Below are 19,694 nucleotides of genomic sequence, written 5' to 3'. Positions count from 1 at the left end.
ATGACATTTGTAATGTGAATGTGACTCAACTCACCATAGGTTCTCATATGCATGGCACACTGACCCATGATCGTCATGGGGCTAGATGTAAAAGTACAGTTTGTATCCACGGGAACCCCCCTGACCCACAATAATGGATGTAAAGCAGAATTATGACATTCCCCATACAACTCACCCTACAAAAAAGATATTCTGGTTCTGGTGACATCTCAGTAACAGTAACTCAAACTCCTTCTACTTCCAGGCTCAATAGCCCTACTTATAAAAAGACAGCAGTTTACCACCAATGCATGTCCTCTTGAGAAAACACAACAAATAAGACCGATACAAACGCTTACATGTTAGCAAAATATTTCATCTCGGTAACAGACACAGAACCGATCTAACATACTCCCAGGATCTGTAGTAATGCACATAAACTAATCTGCACACAGTTACACCTGTATTATGGAATACACTCAAACAGGAGCAACCCTATCTATGAAAAGGCAACACTACAAATATTAAATCAGGTCCTAAAAACCAATACACCTCTTATTAGGAAAACAGAACTAGCAAGCAGCTATAGATCCCCACACAGAAATAATTGTAAAACTATACTAATAAGCAGAATAAATGTTTCAAAACAGCTATGAACAGAATAACATCCAACAATTAAAAACTCATAAAAACTATTAAACATTCTCCAAACACCAATAAAATATTTCAAAAAAGCAGACATCACACAATTAAAATGGCAGTCAAGAAAAATAAACTTAAAAAGCCACTTTTACTTACCCCCTCCAGCAGCTGTCCTACTCCCCTTCCCTGCAGGCCGTGGCACACAGCAGAAGCAGCAGTAGTGGCTAAGCTCTATATTCATGGTCCTCTTCCTTAGTGCCCATGTCTCTCACACACACCATACCAGTCATGCCCCCATGACCAGTTTCTGTCTCTCACACACCAATCATCTCCCAAACAGTCTTTGGCACACACACACCAGTCACCTTCCTGAACAGTTTCTCTCATGCCATACACACACACACAGGCTTCCCACTCCTGTGTTCTACTTACATATATGGGCTTCTCACTCTCATAATCACTTTCTCTGTCTCTCTCTCTCACTCACACACACACTCACCAGTCTCTCACTCCCATGTTCTCTTTCAGATATACAGGTTTCTCCCTCCCATAATGTGTCTCACACACACCCAGGTTTCTCACTCCCATGCTCACTCTTCACATGCACAGGCTTCTCATTCCCATAATCACTTTATTTCTCTCTCTCTCTCTCTCTCACACACACACACACACACCAGTCACCTGATCTCGCTCATGCATACACACACACACAGGCTTCCCACTCCCATGTTCTCTTTCAGATATACAGGCTTCTCTCTCCTATGCTGTGTCTCACACACACCCAAGTTTCTCACTCCCATGCTCACTTCTCTTCACATGCACAGGCTTCTCATTCCCATAATCACTTTCTCTCTGTTACACACACACCAGTCTCTCTCATTTCCATGCTCACTCTCCACGTGCACAGGCTTCTCATTCCCTGAATCACATTCTCTCACATTCACACACACCAGTCTTTTTCTCTCACACACACCGTCACCTTACCAAGCAGTCTCTCTCTCTCATGCATGCACACTCACCCAGGTTTCTCACTCCCATGCTTTCTTTCACCCCCACAACACCAGGCTTCTTACGCCCATGCTTTCCCACTTACCCATGCTTCTCACTTCCATGCTTTTTCTCTCTCACACACACATCAGTCACCTCCCTGACTAATGTCTCACACTCTCACATCAGTCATCTCCCTGAGCAATCACTTTCATTGTCTCTCACATACACACACACATCAGCTCTCTGACCAGTCAATCACACACATGCTAGCTGCCTGCTTCTCTCTCTTTCTCTCACTCACTTCCTCTCTCACCCCCGAGCACAAACGGTAGCTGCACCACCTCCTCCTCCAGCCCCCGCAAGCCAAGAAAGCAGAATCCCATCGGCCGCGGGAGGCTCACGTTGCTGTCTCCTTTACCTATTATCAGCTGCTTCGATTGCTCGGGGGCCGATGCTGCTGTTGCCGCTGCTATTTTTCATGCGGCACGGCTCTTTCTCCTTCCCGCGCACCGCGTATCACTTCCTGTTCCGGGTCAGAGGGAGGGGGGGGGCGGGAAAACGAAAAGGCCAGTCGCGGATGCCATAGCTTTTTTTTTTTTTTTTGCACCGCTGCCGTTCCCACTGGGCTTGAACGTCCTGATAGCCCAGCGGCAACGGCAGCAGGGAAGGAAGAGCAGCGGGAGAGACCGGGAGCGCGCGACACACCTGCCGGTGCTTGGCGGCGCCGCGGACCGGCAAAAAACTCCCACGGCCCGGTCCGCGGACCGGTGGTTTGGGACACCTGACATAGACAATCTCCAAATCCAGGGTACTTGGACAAAGCTCGAAGCAACTTTTCAAATAAATTTCCTAGAGCTTCGAGCTATACGTTATGTGCTGCATGCGTTCAAGGACTGCCTTTCACACAAGTCTGTTCTGATCCAAACGGACAACACAGTAGCCATGTGGTACATCAACAAACAGGGAGGTACGGGCTCGTATCTCCTTTGTCAAGAAGCTGCACAGATTTGGGCCTGGGCCCTAACACACTCAATGTTTCTCCGGGCCACTTATCTGGCAGGCATTCAAAATGTACTAGCGGATCGACTCAGTCGTCATTTCCACCCACACGAATGGTCCCTGTATCCCTCAGTAGCGACCAGGATTTTTCAACGGTGGGGTCAACCAGCAATAGACCTCTTTTCATCACACCTGAATCACATATTGGGCAGCTTCTGTTCTCTACACAAAAAGAAAAACCAGCCAGCCAAGGACCCCTTTGCTCGCCCTTGGAACTCAGGCCTACTATCGCGTATCCTCCAATACCGCTCATGACCAAAACTCTAGTGAAGCTACAACAGGACAAGGGGTCCATGATACTCATAGCCCCATATTGGCCTCGACAAGTATGGTTTCCCACACTTCTAGACCTCTCGATCAGGGATCCCATTCGCCTGGGAGTAGCTCCCACTCTTATAACTCAGGATCAGGGTCAGTTGCGCCACCCCAACCTTCAGTCCCTATCCCTGACAGCATGGAGGTTGAAAGCTTGATTTTACAATCACTCAATCTTTCCACCAATGTATCTCAAGTGCTTCTAGCTTCACGTAAACCTTCAACATGTAAGAACTATTCTTCGAAATGGAAAAGGTTTACTTTGTGGTGCAGACAAAAGAGTATTGATCCTTTCTCCTGCTCCACAACTTCTCTACTAGATTACTTATACCATCTTTCAGACTCTGGCCTCCAGACTTCATCTGTAAGGGTACATTTAAGTGCAATCTCAGCTTACCATAACAAGATGGGGGATGCACCAATTTCCACGCAACCTCTCGTCACTAGATTTTTGAGAGGTTTAACGCACTTAAAACCACCATTTCGGCCACCAGTCATAGAATGGGACCTGAATCTGGTCTTAACAAAGCTCATGCGTTCTCCTTTTGAACACATAGATTCCTGTGATCTTAAATTTCTCATATGGAAAACTATCTTCCTCATAGCCATTACATCAGCTAGAAGGGTTAGTGAGTTACAAGCACTTGTCACGTACTCACCCTATACAAAATTCCTACATGACAGAGTGGTTCTCCGTACACATCCAAAATTCCTTCCCAAAGTAGTTATGAAATTCCACTTAAACCAATCCATAGTTTTACCCACATTCTTTTCAAGGCCTCATTCCCATCATGGAGAAACAGCCTTACACACCTTGGACTGTAAGCATGCACTAGCGTTTTACATAAACCGCACTACAGTGCACAGGAAATCTACTCAACTATTTGTTTCTTATGATCCAAACAAACCAGGTAAAGCAGTGGGTAAACATACTCTATCCAACAGGTTAGCAGATTATATACAGTTTTGCTATGAAAAAGCAGGCCTTCCTCTCCAAGGGCGAGTAAAGGCACATTCAGTAAGAGCAATGTCAACCTCAGTAGCACACTATCGTTCAGTGCCAATTCTTGACATATGTAAAGCAGCAACATGGAGTTCTCATCACACCTTTGCAGCTCATTACTGTTTGGACAAGCAGGGACGTCAAGATTCAGCCTATGGACAATCTGTCTTAAAGAACTTGTTTCCAGTTTAATCCCAACTCCTTCTACATCCAATCTGCTGTGATCTTCGGCTGACTCATTTTCAACAATACTTCAATCTTGCCTCCATTCAGAATGATTCAGCCTCTAGCTTGCTAATCACCCATATGTGAGGACTAGCATCCTGCTTGTCCTGGGATAAAGCAAAATTGATAACACCTTGTAATAGGTGTTATCCTAGGACAGCAGGATGTAGTCCTCACGAAACCCACCCGCCACCCCGCGGAGTTGGGTCTTATACCTTTTATTATTTTATTTTTGCTAAAGCATATTGCTACATACGAGACTGAAGAGAGACCCCTGTGGCAGAGAATATCATGGCATGCTGGGCATGCTCAGTAGGCTCAGAGTGCCAGTCAAAAGTTTCTAGAAACTTTGACAGAAAGTTTTCCCGCATTAGGACTCCGTCAGTGACATCACCCAGATGTGAGGACTACATCCTGCTGTCCTGGGATAACACCTATTACAAGGTAAGCAATTTTGCTTTTTCTTTTTTCTACACCACTCTTTTCTGTTGCTCCCTCGGATTCTGCTCCCCAGTCATCCTCCACATAGGTACACCTCTGTTCCAATTAGTGTATCGGTTGGGAGTGGGGATACCCGATTAACGGTAAACCCCTTCTGAGTCAGCTTACCATGGATTGCCCACTGATCAAGCCGCCTCTATTTTCACTAGTCACGGAATGGAACATATATCTTATCCTTATAAGTCTCATACGTTCTCCGTTCAAGCCTTTCCATTCCTGTCATTTCACAGTTTGACGTGGGAAATACTTTCCCTCATAAATGTCATTTCTGCCAACAGGGTCAGTGAGTTACACACCTTGTTACATACTCATCCGACCCTGCGTTCCTCCATGACCGAGTGGTTTTATGTATTCAACTTCATACCTTTCTTAAGGTAAACGTTGCATCTTTTTTATGTTTCAATGTAAACCGATGTGATCTGTATTTTAATACAGGAACACCGGTATATAAAAATCTAAAAATAAATAAATAAATCTCACCTTACTCAGAATATACTTTGCCCATTTTTCCCAACACCTCTCTCTCACCAAAGCGAGAGAGTTTTTCCACTTCTTGGACAGTAATAGTGCACTTGCATTCTATCTAGATCGCACTACATTCCATAGGAATTCCACCTAACTCTTTCCTTCTGTGGCAAGAGCCAAACTGCGAGTTCCAGTGGGCAAACAGACCTATTCCTCCTAATTGACGGTCTGTATCTTTTTTCCTACCAACAAGCAGGCATTTCACTACAACACTGTGTGTAACCACACTCTGTTGCGTACGTCCCAGCCTTAAAAGCTTCCCCTCGGCCGCTGCTGCTTGTACATATTTATCAGGCTGCAACCTGGAGTTCTCTCCATACCTTTGCAGCCCATTATTGCTTAGATACGATTAGCCATGTTTGGCAAGTCCGTCTACTCTTATTCTTTTCGGTTTAACTACCCAACATCCTTCTACCAACCCGTTAAGGGTTTCAGGATGCCCTCGTTCCAAATTTCACCCCCGTCATTGCACCTTTCGCGCGTCATGGGTGCATTTGGTGCACTCTCGAGCATCCTCAGCTCGAGACTTACCCATATGTGAGGACTACCATCCTGCTTGTCCTGTGAGAAAGCAAGTGTTGCTTACCTATAACAGGTGTTCTCACAGGACAGCAGGATGTTAGTCCTCACGAAACCCACCCGCCACCCCGCGGAGTTGGGTCTGTATACGTTTTTACTTTTATTTTAGTTTCGCTTGTGCTTTTTGCTATAAGACGAGACTGAGGGAGACACCTGTGGTCACAGGGATAATTGCAGGCTGAGCATGCTCAGTACACTCAGTGTGCCAGTGTCAGTCAAAGCTTTGTAGAAACTTTGACAGAAATGTTTTCCGTACAGGGCTCCATCCTGTGATGTCACCCATATGTGAGGACTAACATCCTGCTGTCCTGTGAGACACCTGATACAGGTAAGCAACGCTTGCTTTCTGTGGATGCTATCTTAATATGGCTGTCTAGTGCATGGACATGTCTATAAATCAAACTGTCCACACTGGATGGGTGTTCCAAAAAAGAGTTTACTGAATGACTTTTTCAATGATTACAAGCTGATACCAGACACATTTCCTCTTTGTTACTTCCTTGTCCTAGAATTAAATCCATAATCAGATTAACCTGTATTGACTATCCCTCAGTGATACAGGCTCTAAGATATTCTCCCTTCCTACATATGGAAAGAATATAAGATGTTACATTTACCCAGTCAATATTGGGGAAATTGAAATCTCCCATTATTACTGCACTGCCAAATTGATTAGCTTCCCTGATTTCTCTTAGCATTTCATCATCTGACTGACCATTTTGTCCAGGTGGACGGTAATATACTCCTATCACTATACTGTTACCCAACACACATGGGATTTCTACTCATATAGATTCTACTGAGCATTTAGTCTCTTGAATGATCTTTATCCTGTTCAACTCTATACCCTCCCGGACATAAAGTGCCACACCCCCACCAAGTTGATCCTCCCTATCATTGCGATATAATTTGTACCCTGATATAGCACTGTCCCATTGGTTATCCTTCTTCCGCCAGGTCTCTGTGATGCCAGTTATGCCAATCTCATCATTTACTGCTATTCACTCTAACTCTCTCATCTTACTTCTTAGACTTCTGGTATTGGCTTTTCAGTTGATAGGGATAATTTGGAAATCTTTAGCTCAGATGATTTTTTACATATAGGCACATGGACTACGTTTGCTTTTATTGGAGCCTCTCTATTGGGATGTCCTAACTCTCTTGTTTCATTAGTATCCTTCAAAGATATATTCCTCCAAACCATGCACTGCTGAGTGATTGTCGGCTTTGCCCCTTGTTCTAGTTTAAAAGCTGCTCTATCTCCTTTTTGAAAGTTAGTGCCTGGTTCCACTCTGGTTAAGGTGGAGCCCATCCTTTCAGAAAAATCTCCCCCTTCCCCAAAATTTTCCCTAGTTCCTTACAAAACTGAATCCCTCTTCCCTGCACCATCATCTCATCCACGCATTGAAACTCTGGAGCTCTGCCTGCCTCTGGGGACCTGAACGTGGAACAGGAAGCAAGGTGGAGTAGGGTCCCTAAATTGAAAGCAGTTCTCCTTTTCTAATTGTAAAAAAATACCTGTGGTCACAGATGATTCTCCAAACACTCACATTCCTTTCAGTTCTTTCTCTTCCAGGGTTAGAAATTTCTATTGGGATCTCTAGTTGAAATCCTTTATATTCCCAACTTTTTCCTTAGATGTCAACTGGATCTTTCTGGCTGAATTTCCCAATAATCACCAGCAGGGTAAAGCAAAGTCTTAGCTTTCACCACTGCTGGGTAGCGAGGATGTCAGAAACTTTATTCCAAAACCAAAAGACAATCCACTCAAAAAACATAACAAAAGGCAGAGACACCACATTCCAACCCTGGCTGTGAGTTAGAAAAAAATGTTTTGCTTTCTTCCTAGCCTTTTCCAGAGTAGGATGCATCCCTCCCTGAATCTGACTCAAAGAAGCAGTACAGATTTCAAGAATAAATTCCAAAAATTCCTTTAAAAAAATCCAAAATTCTGAAACACAAATACTAAACAGTGCTATTTCACTTCCTATTCTGAAAAGCCAAGAGTATGAAGCACAGCCTAACAGGACGAGAGGAACAAAGAAAATTGATCCTCTCTCTCTTCTTATTCCAAACCACACAGATCTCTGACACTACCTGCTCGTGAGAAGGCAGGAGCCCACTACTACAGCAACTTCATTAGGGGTACTGTAGCAAAGTATTATGCTCCAAGCCTCTTCCCTGCAGGTCCTATACTAGGGCCCAGTTCTAGAAGAGATCCCAAAAGAGTCTGTACACTCACATTAGGCATAGGGTTGCCAACTGGCTCCAGGGTTGCCTGAGAGGGTTTACCTTATTGCATGCAGGGACTTGTAGTCTTACTTTTCTTAAGCAATGCAATAGGGAAATCAGAATTAAAAGACCTGCATGCAATGGGATACACCTAGGATTGGTTCAACCCTGTCTAGTGAATCTGGAGCCAGTTGGCAACACTAATTAGGAAAAAGGAAAAATTGTCTAAGTTAACCCATTATGTCCCAGTGTCCTATTTATCCTCTTAAAACATTTGCAGTTAAAAACAGTGCATTAAACCAGAAACTGTCATTACTAGGTAGGTTACCATATAAGAACAAAAAGTGTATATATATATATATATATACTCTAAATCCACAAAAGTGTTACTGTGCTACAGGGAAATCTAGCAAATGGACATTTATTGCTATTTATAAATATAACTAATATTTTCTTTTTTTTTCTCTTTTTGATATAAAAGGCTGATTCTTTAATGTCTAAAACAATTTCTTCAAAGTTACGTTATGAACAGCTACTAATTACAGGTAACTTTTGAATTATTATTATTAACCACAATATAGCTTATGAGACACTGATAAGAGCAAGAGACTATATTTACTTATTTTATATATATTTATTGACTGGATTTTCTCCATGAGAAATCCTTTAGTAAATAGTGCAAGTAGTGTTAATTCAATTGTGATCTTAGAGCTATTTGTGTAATTGATTTATTTAATAATTAGCTTTTATGAGACTTATCCTTGACTCAAAGTAATTTTTTGATTTTTTTTTTGCTGATTTTTTTAAAAGAATTTTAGTGTATGTAATGTTTCCTGAAAGGTGGCAATTTTGAAATAACTACATACTTACAAAGTACATGGGTACTTTTACTCAGCGTACTTTGTAGTACCTGGCTAATTTCTCTTTAAAATTTAGCCAGAGTAAGGTACACATACTAAAAACATACACATACTTTGCACCTGCAATTTATGCTAGTAGCAGGCGGTGGTGGTGATGGGGTGGGGGGGAGGGGAGGGGGGAAAGGGTTGTGTGGCATTAAGGAGGAAAATAGGGTTGACAGTTGCCTCCAGATTTCCAGGACAGGTTGATCCAGTCCAGGTTGTGCCCCATTGCATGCAGGGACTTGTAGTTCTGACTTCTTTATTCCAGTTCCTTACAAAGCAAGACTACTAGTCCCTGCATCCAGTGGGGTAAAACCTGGAGTGCATCAACCTGTCCTGAAAATCTGGAGCCAGTTGGCAACCCTAGAAGATAAACATAACACATACTTTTGAAAATCTCAACCTCGTGTGCTGTTTTCCACTCACATACCCCATACCCCCAACCTAAACACACTGCAGGGAATGCCTCTTTGTAATCCAGGTAAAACATGTGTGCAATGAAAACTTGTGTATTCTTTTAGCCAAATAGAGTAGAGCAGTTCTCAGACCAGCAAGTTTACCCAAGGAAAAGGCTTTGAAACTTTGCATAAGTGTAGGTTTTTATGTTATGGGGGAGGGGGCAATCTTCAAACTGTCCACATTGGAGCTGAGTTTGCAGGTACTTTTTACCTATGCTCTTTGCACCAAATATTGTAAAAAGAAGGTACATGTGTGCTCTAACTTAGAAAATTGCCACAGGTACAAATGCTCATGGACATCTGCACCTGCTTTTTGTGCAAATGGAAAAGTATGAGCACAGATTTTTCTTCCCCCAACCTAAGCACGCCCCAAGGAATGCCTGTCCTTGATGCGAATTAAAGTGTGTGTGTTCTAGAATACAGTGCACAATTGTAGCCACCTTGAGAGAGGGTAATATTCAGGCAGTTGATTTACATGGGTTAAATGCTTACTAGCTTACATAAATTGCTTTCAGAATTGCCAAAGTGTTCAGCAGAATTGTTGCAGAGCCAATCAGAGAAACGTGTGTACTCAGGCAGTATCATCATAAGAACATAAGAAATTGCCATGCTGGGTCAGACCAAGGGTCCATCAAGCCCAGCATCCTGTTTCCAACAGAGGCCAAACCAGGCCACAAGATCCTGGCAATTATCCAAACACTAAGAAGATCCCATGCTACTGATGCAATTAATAGCAGTGGCTATTCCCTAAGTAAACTTGATTAATAGCCGTTAATGGACTTCTCCTCCAAGAACTTATCCAAACCTTTTTTGAATCCAATTACACTAACTGCACTAACCACATCCTCTGGCAACAAATTCCAGAGCTTTATTGTGTGTTGAATGAAAAAGAATCTTCTCTGATTAGTCTTAAATGTGCTACTTGCTAACTTCATGGAATGCCCCCTAGTCCTTATAGGATATGTATGACACTTGGAAGCAAATCCTAAAATTTTGAAACTGAAATTCAGTTTAAGTGCTTTTCTTCACTTTTGGTTGTACAATGCTACAGTTTAGCACTATACTCTTTAAAAAAGCATTGCAAATTTTGATGATATTGAAATGCCTCTTTTCTAGTAGGAATCTGATTGTTTTAGGAAAGTAAATTTTACTTCTTTTTAGAGCTTTATAACTCATGTAAAAAAAGAGCTTAGGGGCTGATTCAGTCTATTTGGTGGTCTGTCCAACTGTTAGGATTGTGGACCCTTGTGTTGGGGTCAGGTTGACGCAACTTACAGGGAAGGCCCTGTAGGTCCTCCCTGCCAACTGGCGGAGCAGATAGGTGCAGATACTGAACTGGAACTTCACCTATACTAGTCCCTTTCCCTTCATGTTGAGCTTTTGGTTACTGGGAGCTGGCAGGTCTTAGGTAACAGCCTCTGGGGCATAGACAGAAGATTAGATCCGGGGTTGGACGGAGGTCAAAGGCGGGTGGCAGCCAAGAATATTGAGAATCCGGACTGAGTTCAGTGGCAGGCATCAAGTAGGGATATCGAGAGCCCAGGTGAAAGTCAAATTCCAGGGGGTCCATCCGAGAGAGAGAAAGTGGTAGGCTGGGCGAAGAGTAGAGAGGAAAGCAAGGCTGGAGAGACGAAGGCAAGGCTGGGGAGACTCAGCAACTCACACCAACCGGCTAGGTAGTCGACCCGTAGCTGAGATGATGCTGCGTTACATGGCCAGGGCTTAAATACCTGGCCGTGTGATGTCATCCAAGTGCCTCGACAAGCACTGTTCTTGCCGCGGGGCCTTCATAGGCTGGTGCACACCGCATGAGAACACCTAGGGTAAGGCCCTGTTAGTCAATGGTGGCAGTGTCCAGCTGTGAAGAAAGAGATCATCTTCAGGGCTGGCAGTGCTGGATGAGTGAGCTGGCTCACAGGGGCAGCCTGCGAGCTGGCAAACCTAACACCAACTGTAGGCACAACTTCTGTGAAAATTCAACAATTTGGTCCAAACTTTGAAAGGAGGGAGTAGGGAAGGGAAGGAGGAAACTGGGCTAGCCATTTTTGAAGATGACCTTGTAATGGAGTAAGCCGTTTTCCCCTTGGTGTGTGGGGCAGAACCAGGCTAAATGCCTGGTCCACATTAAACCCTGTTGGGGCAGGGGGAGTCCTGAGGGTGGGACCAGCTGGATTCAGGCAGCCACTATGTCTCCAGGAGAGCCAGCTCCTGTTAATCTATGCTGACCCAGACCCCAGGGAATGGGGAATGTACTGCAAAGGTAGGCAGTCCAGTGTTGTACAGTGTTGATTGTGTAAATAATAGTTAAACCTGTTTTGAAAAAGGCTGGATTCAGTCTGGCTTTGTGCCTCCAGCCAGGGAAACGCTGCTTGGTCTCCCACATATGGTTTCAGGTTGAGGATGTTTTCGTCTGGCTGGGCACAGAGAAAAACCCTAAGTCTCCAAGGGAGGACTGTAAAGTTTGTTGTGTAGCCTGCGAAAGAAGTTGGAGGCAAAGCAGCGCTGCAGAGAAAAGGGTGTGGCTCAGGGAGCACACTGAAGTAAGGCAGGCTGCTTGAAGAAAGTTTGTCTATCCTTGTCTAAGAAAGGGGGCTAGAACAGAAGGAAAGCAGTGCTCTTGTTTCAGGCCGATTCAGAAAAACCTGCAGGAGACCCGGCGCTCCGAAGCAAGCGCCCACTCTCCCGACACCTGCCCAGCCACCTCTCCTGGGTGCACGATTTTGTATTCAAATTAGGGCCTGCGCTAATAAGGAGGAGCTAGGGACACTAGCACGTCCCTGGCGCCTCCTTTTTAGCAGAAGCAGCAGCTGTCAGGGGGTCCGACAACTGATGCTTAATTTTACCAGCGTCGGTTGTTGAACCCACTGACAGCCACGGGTTCGGAAAATGGAGCCAGCAAACTTGAATGTCCGTTTTCCAACCGGCGGGTCGGCAGACAGCTTTTTTTTGTTTTTGGGACCTCTGACTTAATATTGCTATGATATTAAGTTAGAGGGTGTACAGTCCCTGTTGCGATTCCGGGTCGGCCCCGGAATCGCTACTCACTCCTTCGGGGTTCCGCGTTGGGCCCGCGTTCCCCGGACCTCCGGGGACCTCGGCCGCCGCGGGCTCGGCGTCCCTCTACCTCGCCCGGGCCTGCAGTCCCTCCTGCCGTGTCCTCTTCGCTGCGACGCAGCAGCCGGCGTCCCTCAGCGGCTGGCCCCGCCCCCTAGACGCACGTGCGCGTCTTAGGCCAGGATTTAAAGGGGCCAGCACGGGAAAAGCTAGGGGACGCCTCCGGATGACATCAGACGCTGCAGGGTATTTAAACCCTGCAGCTTGACCAAGACATCGCCTTGCAACGAGGTTCCCAGGTTTCCTGTCTTCAGTTGCTGCATCCTGTGTTCTCCTGATTCCTGATCCCGGATTGGCTAACGGTATTCCCTGGCTCTTGACTCTGGACTGGCTTACGACGATTCCTTGGCTTCTGACCCCGGCTTGGCTCACGGTGATCCCCTGGCTTCTGACTTTGGACTGGCAAGCGACGACTCTCTGGCACTCGATTCTGGACTGGCAAGCGGCGACCCTCTGGCACTTGACTCCGGACTGGTGAGCAACGACCCTCTGGCACTCGACCTTGGATCTCGTCTGACTCCGCCCCCGTGGGCGCTCCTAAGTCCCAGCGGCTGGGTCCCTACGGGCTCCTCCTGGGGGGACTCCGGCTTCCAGGGTGAATCTCCTAAGTCCCAGCGGCCGGTCTCCTACGAGCTCCTCTCGGGGGAGTTCCGGCTTCCAGGGCGAAGACCTCCTCACCACCGTGTCAGCTCCATCCGTTCCCTTCTTCCTTGCCTAGCCCTTGGTCGCAAAGGGCGTTCCAGGGTCTTCTTCGCTCCAGCCACATCTCCGTCCTTGCCGCCTCCCGGTCGGGGCCTCTGCTGCCACTTTACAGCGGTTCCGATCGGCCCAAGGGTCCACGAATCCAACAGATTGCAAGGCCATGGACCCAGCGGACCTTGCCGGCCTCAAGGCTATTCCCGGCATAGCCCAGAAACTGCAGCAACAACAGTCCTGCCTCGATACTTTGATGTCGACCATGCAACGCCTGGCGGATCGTGTGGAAGGGGCCTCCGCCGCTCGTCCCTCCGCATCCTCGTCTCAGGTCAACGTGGGTTCCCCTGCCCCGGTACAGATGCCACCCCCGCCACGATACTCTGGTAATCCGAAGGCGTGTCGGGGATTCCTCAACCAATGCTACATCCGTTTCGACCTTCTGCCTGCACAGTTCTCTACGGACCGGGTCAAGACGACCTACATTATTTCTCTCCTGGACGGGAGACCTCTGGCTTGGGCCTCCTCCCTTTGGGAGCGCCAAGACTCCCGACTGAATAACCTCGTGCAGTTCGTCAAGGCCTTCCGGAGGATTTTCGACGAACCGTCTCGTGCCTCTACAGCTGCCTCGGAGCTCCTCCAGCTGAGACAAGGTAATCGCCCCCTAGAGGAATACGCGATGGAGTTCCAGACCCTTGCCACCGAATTGGCATGGGGGGAGGACAGCCTGCATGGGATATTCCTGGAGGGTCTTTCTCCACGGCTCCAGGACGAACTTGTGGCTCGGGATCTTCCGGATGACCTCCAAGAGCTCGTAGAACTGGCTGGACGAGTGGACCGACGCATCCAGCGTCGCTTCCGGGAACGAAGGCCCGTCCAGGGGCCGGCCGCTCGTCGAACCACGCCACCTCGGGTTCGAGCTTCACCTCCTGCGGCAGCTGCCCTTCCGCCTGAAGAACCCATGCAATTGGGCCGAGCTCCTCTCTCGGCCGAAGAACGAAGACGTCGACGCTCGCAGGGGTTATGCCTCTATTGCGGTGCTAAAGGGCATTTTCTGGCTCGCTGCACGGAGCGCCCGGGAAACGCCAGAACCTAGAGTCTAGAGGGGGGTTGATTCTAGGCAGTACCTCTCCGAACTCCCCATGCACCGTTCCGGCGAAACTCTGTCTTCCTGGAGGAGGGTTTGACACCCTGGCACTGCTCGCCTCGGGTCCGGGGGGAACTTATCCTCCGTGATCTAGTGCAACAACTGCAGCTTGAGGTCCTGCCTCAGGAACCACCGCTGCGGGTATCATCCATCCAAGGGGTTCCTCTTCCAGGTTCCATCACTCCTCGGACGAGTCCTCTCCAGCTTCAGGTCGGGCTCCTTCATAAGGAAGAGATCTCTTTCCTCATCCTCGAGAGATCCATTCACCCGCTCATCCTCGGACTGCCCTGGCTAAGGAAACATTCGCCAGTGATAGACTGGCACTCGCTTCAGATCACGTCTTGGGGACCAGCCTGCTCCCACAGCTGTCTCCCTGCTCGTCCGCTTCAGACACTTCCACTTCTGGCAGCCCCGCTGACAGTGCCATCACCGTACCAGGCCTTTCGGGACATCTTCTCTAAAGAGAAGGCTGAGTTACTACCTGAGCATCGCCCTTTCGACTGTGCGATCGACTTACTGCCGGACACCACGCCTCCTCGCGGTAGAGTTTATCCTCTGTCCCTGCCCGAGACCAAGGCCATGTCTGCCTACATTAAGGAGAACCTAGACCGAGGGTTTATAAGACCATCCAAGTCACCCGCAGGAGCCGGTTTCTTCTTTGTGGCCAAAAAGGATGGATCTCTTCTGCCCTGTATCGATTACCGGGGCCTGAACCAGATTACCCGACGAGATCGCTATCCATTGCCCTTGATCCCTGAACTCCTAGATCGGCTGCAGGGGGCCCGCATCTTCACCAAGCTGGACCTTAGAGGGGCGTACAACCTCGTACGTATTCGGCCGGGAGACGAGTGGAAGACCGCCTTTAACACCAGGGACGGTCATTACGAGTACCTCGTCATGCCATTCGGTCTCTGCAACGCCCCAGCCGTATTCCAAAATTTAATGAACGAGGTGCTGCGCGACCTCCTGTACACCTCAGTCATTGTCTACCTGGACGACGTGTTAATTTTCTCTCGGGACCTTGAGGAACATCGCCAACATGTGCGCCAAGTTTTGCAGAAGTTGAGAGAGAACCGACTGTATGCCAAGCTGGAGAAATGCCAGTTCGAAGAGGAATCCTTGCCCTTCCTGGGATACATCATCTCCTCGACTGGCTTCCGCATGGACCCTGATAAAGTTGCTGCTATCCGGAATTGGCCACAGCCGATGGGAATAAAAGCACTCCAGCGTTTCTTAGGCTTCGCCAACTTTTACCGTCACTTCATTCCACAGTACTCCACCTTGGTGGCCCCTCTAACAGCCCTCACACGCAAGGGTGCCGATGCCCGAAACTGGACCCCAACCGCCGTGCAGGCCTTCCAGGCCCTTAAGGAAGCCTTCCTTCAAGACACCTGTCTCCGGCACCCGGACCCCGAACGCCCGTTCATAGTAGAGGTGGATGCCTCCAGTGTGGCAGTGGGGGCCGTCCTATCCCAGATCTCCAAAGACGGGAAAGTGCGGCCATGTTCCTACTTCTCCCGTAAATTTTCGCCTGCTGAAAGGAACTACGGCATCGGGGACAAGGAACTACTGGCCATCAAGCTGGCCTTTGAAGAATGGCGCCAATGGTTGGAGGGGGCCCAACATCCAATCGTAGTGTATACCGACCACAAGAATTTGGCGTACTTATCTCAAGCACAAAGGCTCAATCCCCGGCAGGCACGCTGGTCCCTCTTTTTCAGTCGGTTTAACTTCTCCCTTCGGTACCGACCGGCGGCCAAGAATATTAGGGCTGACGCCCTCTCACACACTACAGAAATTGAAGACACCGCAGAAACCCCTCAGTACATTCTGGACCCAGCGAAGGTCCAATTGTCTGCCACCGAACTGGTACCCACGGGAAGGACGGTAGTTCCTCTCCGCTCGAGAAAAAGGGTCCGAGCTTGGGCGCACGACTCGCTGACGGCTGGCCATCCCGGGATCGCCCGGACTCTCGAACTACTAACCGAGTTCTACTGGTGGCCACGGGTAAAAGAGGACGTTCGCCTGTATGTCCAGTCTTGCCCCACGTGCGCCCAGCAGAAGCCGCTACCAGGCCGTCCCTGGGGTCTCCTCCAGCCACTTCCTGTACCCACGGAGCCATGGACGCACATCTCCACGGATTTCGTGGTAGAGCTGCCCCCGTCCCAGGGCAAGACGGTAGTGTGGGTCACCATTGACCGCTTCTCGAAGATGGCTCATTTTGTGCCACTTGCCAAGTTACCCACGGCTCCTGAGTTAGCTGAACTATTCATCCAGCATATCTTCCGACTGCATGGTTTACCTCTACACATTGCCTCGGACCGAGGACCCCAATTTACGGCAAAATACTGGCGGGCGCTCTGCAGGAAATTTGGCGTTCAGCTAGATTTAACCACGGCGTTTCATCCCCAGAGCAATGGCCAAGTGGAACGCACTAACCGAACCCTGAAAGCATTCCTCCGAGCCTTTGTAGGGGAGCAGCAGGACAACTGGGTGGCTCTCCTCCCCTGGGCTGAGTTCTCTTACAATCGCCATCGACACTCCTCCACGCTACAGTCTCCCTTCCAGCTGGTTTATGGGAAGGTTCCCAAACCTCCACTACCGTTGCCAGTATCTACCTCCTCACCAGCAGCGCAACTGACGGCTACCCAGATTCATCGACTTTGGCACTCCACACAAGAGAAGCTCCACCGCACCACCGCCCGGTTCAAGGCTTATGCGGACAAGTCTCGGCGACCCGCTCCAGTGTTCTTACCCGGATCTAAGGTATGGCTCAGTACTAAGAACATCCAGCTCCGGATTCCTTCCATGAGGCTGGCGCCTCGCTACATTGGACCCTTCCAGGTAGCCGAACATGTGGGCGCGGTTTCCTACCGCTTACGTCTTCCTTCGACCCTTCGAATACATGACGTCTTCCATGTCTCCCTCCTCAAGCCTGTGGTCCTCTCCCCGCTTTCGACCTCTGCCTCCAGAACCCGCTGCTGTCTCTTCTGACCCCGGGGCCACGTACACGGTTAAGGAGGTCTTGGATGTTCGGTTCCGTCGTCATCGGTGGGAATACCTTCTGTCCTGGGAGGGGTATGGCCCAGAGGAGAATTCCTGGGAGCCCTCTTCCCATATTTTGGATAAAGACCTGCTTCGCCTGTTTCATGCTGCGCACCCGGACAAGCCGCGGCCCCCCGGGAGGGGGCGTAGGAGGGGGGGGTACTGTTGCGATTCCGGGTCGGCCCCGGAATCGCTACTCACTCCTTCGGGGTTCCGCGTTGGGCCCGCGTTCCCCGGACCTCCAGGGACCTCGGCCGCCGTGGGCTCGGCGTCCCTCTACCTCGCCCGGGCCTGCAGTCCCTCCTGCCGTGTCCTCTTCGCTGCGACGCAGCAGCCGGCGTCCCTCAGCGGCTGGCCCCGCCCCCTAGACGCGCGTGCGCGTCTTAGGCCAGGATTTAAAGGGGCCAGCGCGGGGAAAAGCTAGGGGACGCCTCCGGATGACATCAGACGCTGCAGGGTATTTAAACCCTGCAGCTTGACCAAGACATCGCCTTGCAACGAGGTTCCCAGGTTTCCTGTCTTCAGTTGCTGCATCCTGTGTTCTCCTGATTCCTGATCCCGGATTGGCTGACGGTATTCCCTGGCTCTTGACTCTGGACTGGCTTACGACGATTCCTTGGCTTCTGACCCCGGCTTGGCTCACGGTGATCCCCTGGCTTCTGACTTTGGACTGGCAAGCGACGACTCTCTGGCACTCGATTCTGGACTGGCAAGCGGCGACCCTCTGGCACTTGACTCCGGACTGGTGAGCAACGACCCTCTGGCACTCGACCTTGGATCTCATCTGACTCCGCCCCCGCGGGCGCTCCTAAGTCCCAGCGGCTGGGTCCCTACGGGCTCCTCCTGGGGGGACTCCGGCTTCCAGGGTGAATCTCCTAAGTCCCAGCGGCCGGTCTCCTACGAGCTCCTCTCGGGGGAGTTCCGGCTTCCAGGGCGAAGACCTCCTCACCACCGTGTCAGCTCCATCCGTTCCCTTCTTCCTTGCCTAGCCCTTGGTCGCAAAGGGGCGTTCCAGGGTCTTCTTCGCTCCAGCCACATCTCCGTCCTTGCCGCCTCCCGGTCGGGGCCTCTGCTGCCACTTTACAGCGGTTCCGATCGGCCCAAGGGTCCACGAATCCAACAGTCCCGGTGTTGTCCATGATTAATACCTGTTACTTTCTGAGAGTAATACCTGTTAATACCTGTTAATACCTGTTACTTTCTGAGAGTAAAATGTGCGGCTTGGCTGCACATTTTACTTTCAGTATTCTGCGGGGATAACTAATAGGCTCATCAACATGCATTTGTATGTGATGAGCGCTATTAGTTTCGGGGGTTGGCCACACGTTTTCCACGCACTATTACCCCTTACAGTACAAGGGGTAATAATAGCGCGTGTAAAACGCGCGGTCAAACGGGGGCTAAATGGTGCGCTCGGCCAAGGGCCCCATTCTGTATCGGCCTGAAACTGTGTACAAGAGCACTGGAAGATAGAGGCTTGTGGCTTGTAGAGGGCCACAGAAAAACAAAACTGAAAACTGCCTTTAAACTAATTGGGGTCTATGGAGCCTGCAGGCAGCGTAGATTTTCTTTGCAGACTAAGAGGAGAAGCCTTGACTGGAGTTAGAACTGTTATATTCAATACAGACAGCAATGGTGAAGCAGGGGTTTTTTTGGTTTTTTTGTTTTTTTACTTTTTTTTCTTTGTAAAGAAAAAAAAAGAGAGAGAAAAAGCAGCTGTGCATTCTGGCTGGAAAAGGGTGTGGCAAGTGCAGAAGCGATAGAGCTTAAAGGCCTAGGCAGTACTACTTAAAACCTGGTTTGGATCCAGTGGGTGTACTGCAGTGCAGGTAGAAGAAGAAAGAGAAGCCAGTGTGCTTAAAAGAAGAGTAGCTATGTACTTCTATGTAGTGAGAGTTCCTCATTCTCAAGTCCAGGCAGATAGGGAGAACCTGAGGCTGGAGGTGTGACAGATGGAAAGGCCATCCAGGTCAGTGGGGCCAGTGAAGCCACTCCCAGATACCATAGAAGCCCAGAGAGAGGAAGGCAGAATTAAATGGCGGCAGTTGGTCACAGAATTACAGGAGATTGCAATAGAGGTGACCCAATGTGAGGCAGAGCTAAGGCAAGTCGCCAAAGGAAACCCTATGGTAGTGAGTGAACTGAGAAAAACTGCCAGCATGCCTGAAGTGAAGCCAGATGAGACTGTAGAGCTCCTGGAAACTGAAGGAGCACAGCAGCCATTGGAATTATATGAATGGCACTTGACCCTTCAAAGAGACTGCACTCCAGAGGGAGCAGAAAGC

The 19,694-nt window shown here is 49.0% G+C and overlaps 1 protein-coding gene across 1 annotated transcript in view; it reads left to right on the top strand.

Moving 5' to 3' along the window:
- Positions 1-19,694, top strand: part of LOC115083229 — a 509,967-nt gene that overhangs the window by 312,453 nt on the left and 177,820 nt on the right. The window contains exon 12 of the mRNA XM_029587038.1: positions 8,532-8,595. Coding sequence (XP_029442898.1) covers positions 8,532-8,595 — 64 coding nt within the window. The remainder of the gene's footprint in view (positions 1-8,531; positions 8,596-19,694) is intronic.

The sequence above is a fragment of the Rhinatrema bivittatum genome, chromosome 2 (genome assembly GCF_901001135.1).
Source record: "Rhinatrema bivittatum chromosome 2, aRhiBiv1.1, whole genome shotgun sequence".
Lineage (NCBI taxonomy): Eukaryota > Metazoa > Chordata > Amphibia > Gymnophiona > Rhinatrematidae > Rhinatrema > Rhinatrema bivittatum.
This window is presented reverse-complemented; position numbering and strand designations above follow the sequence as displayed.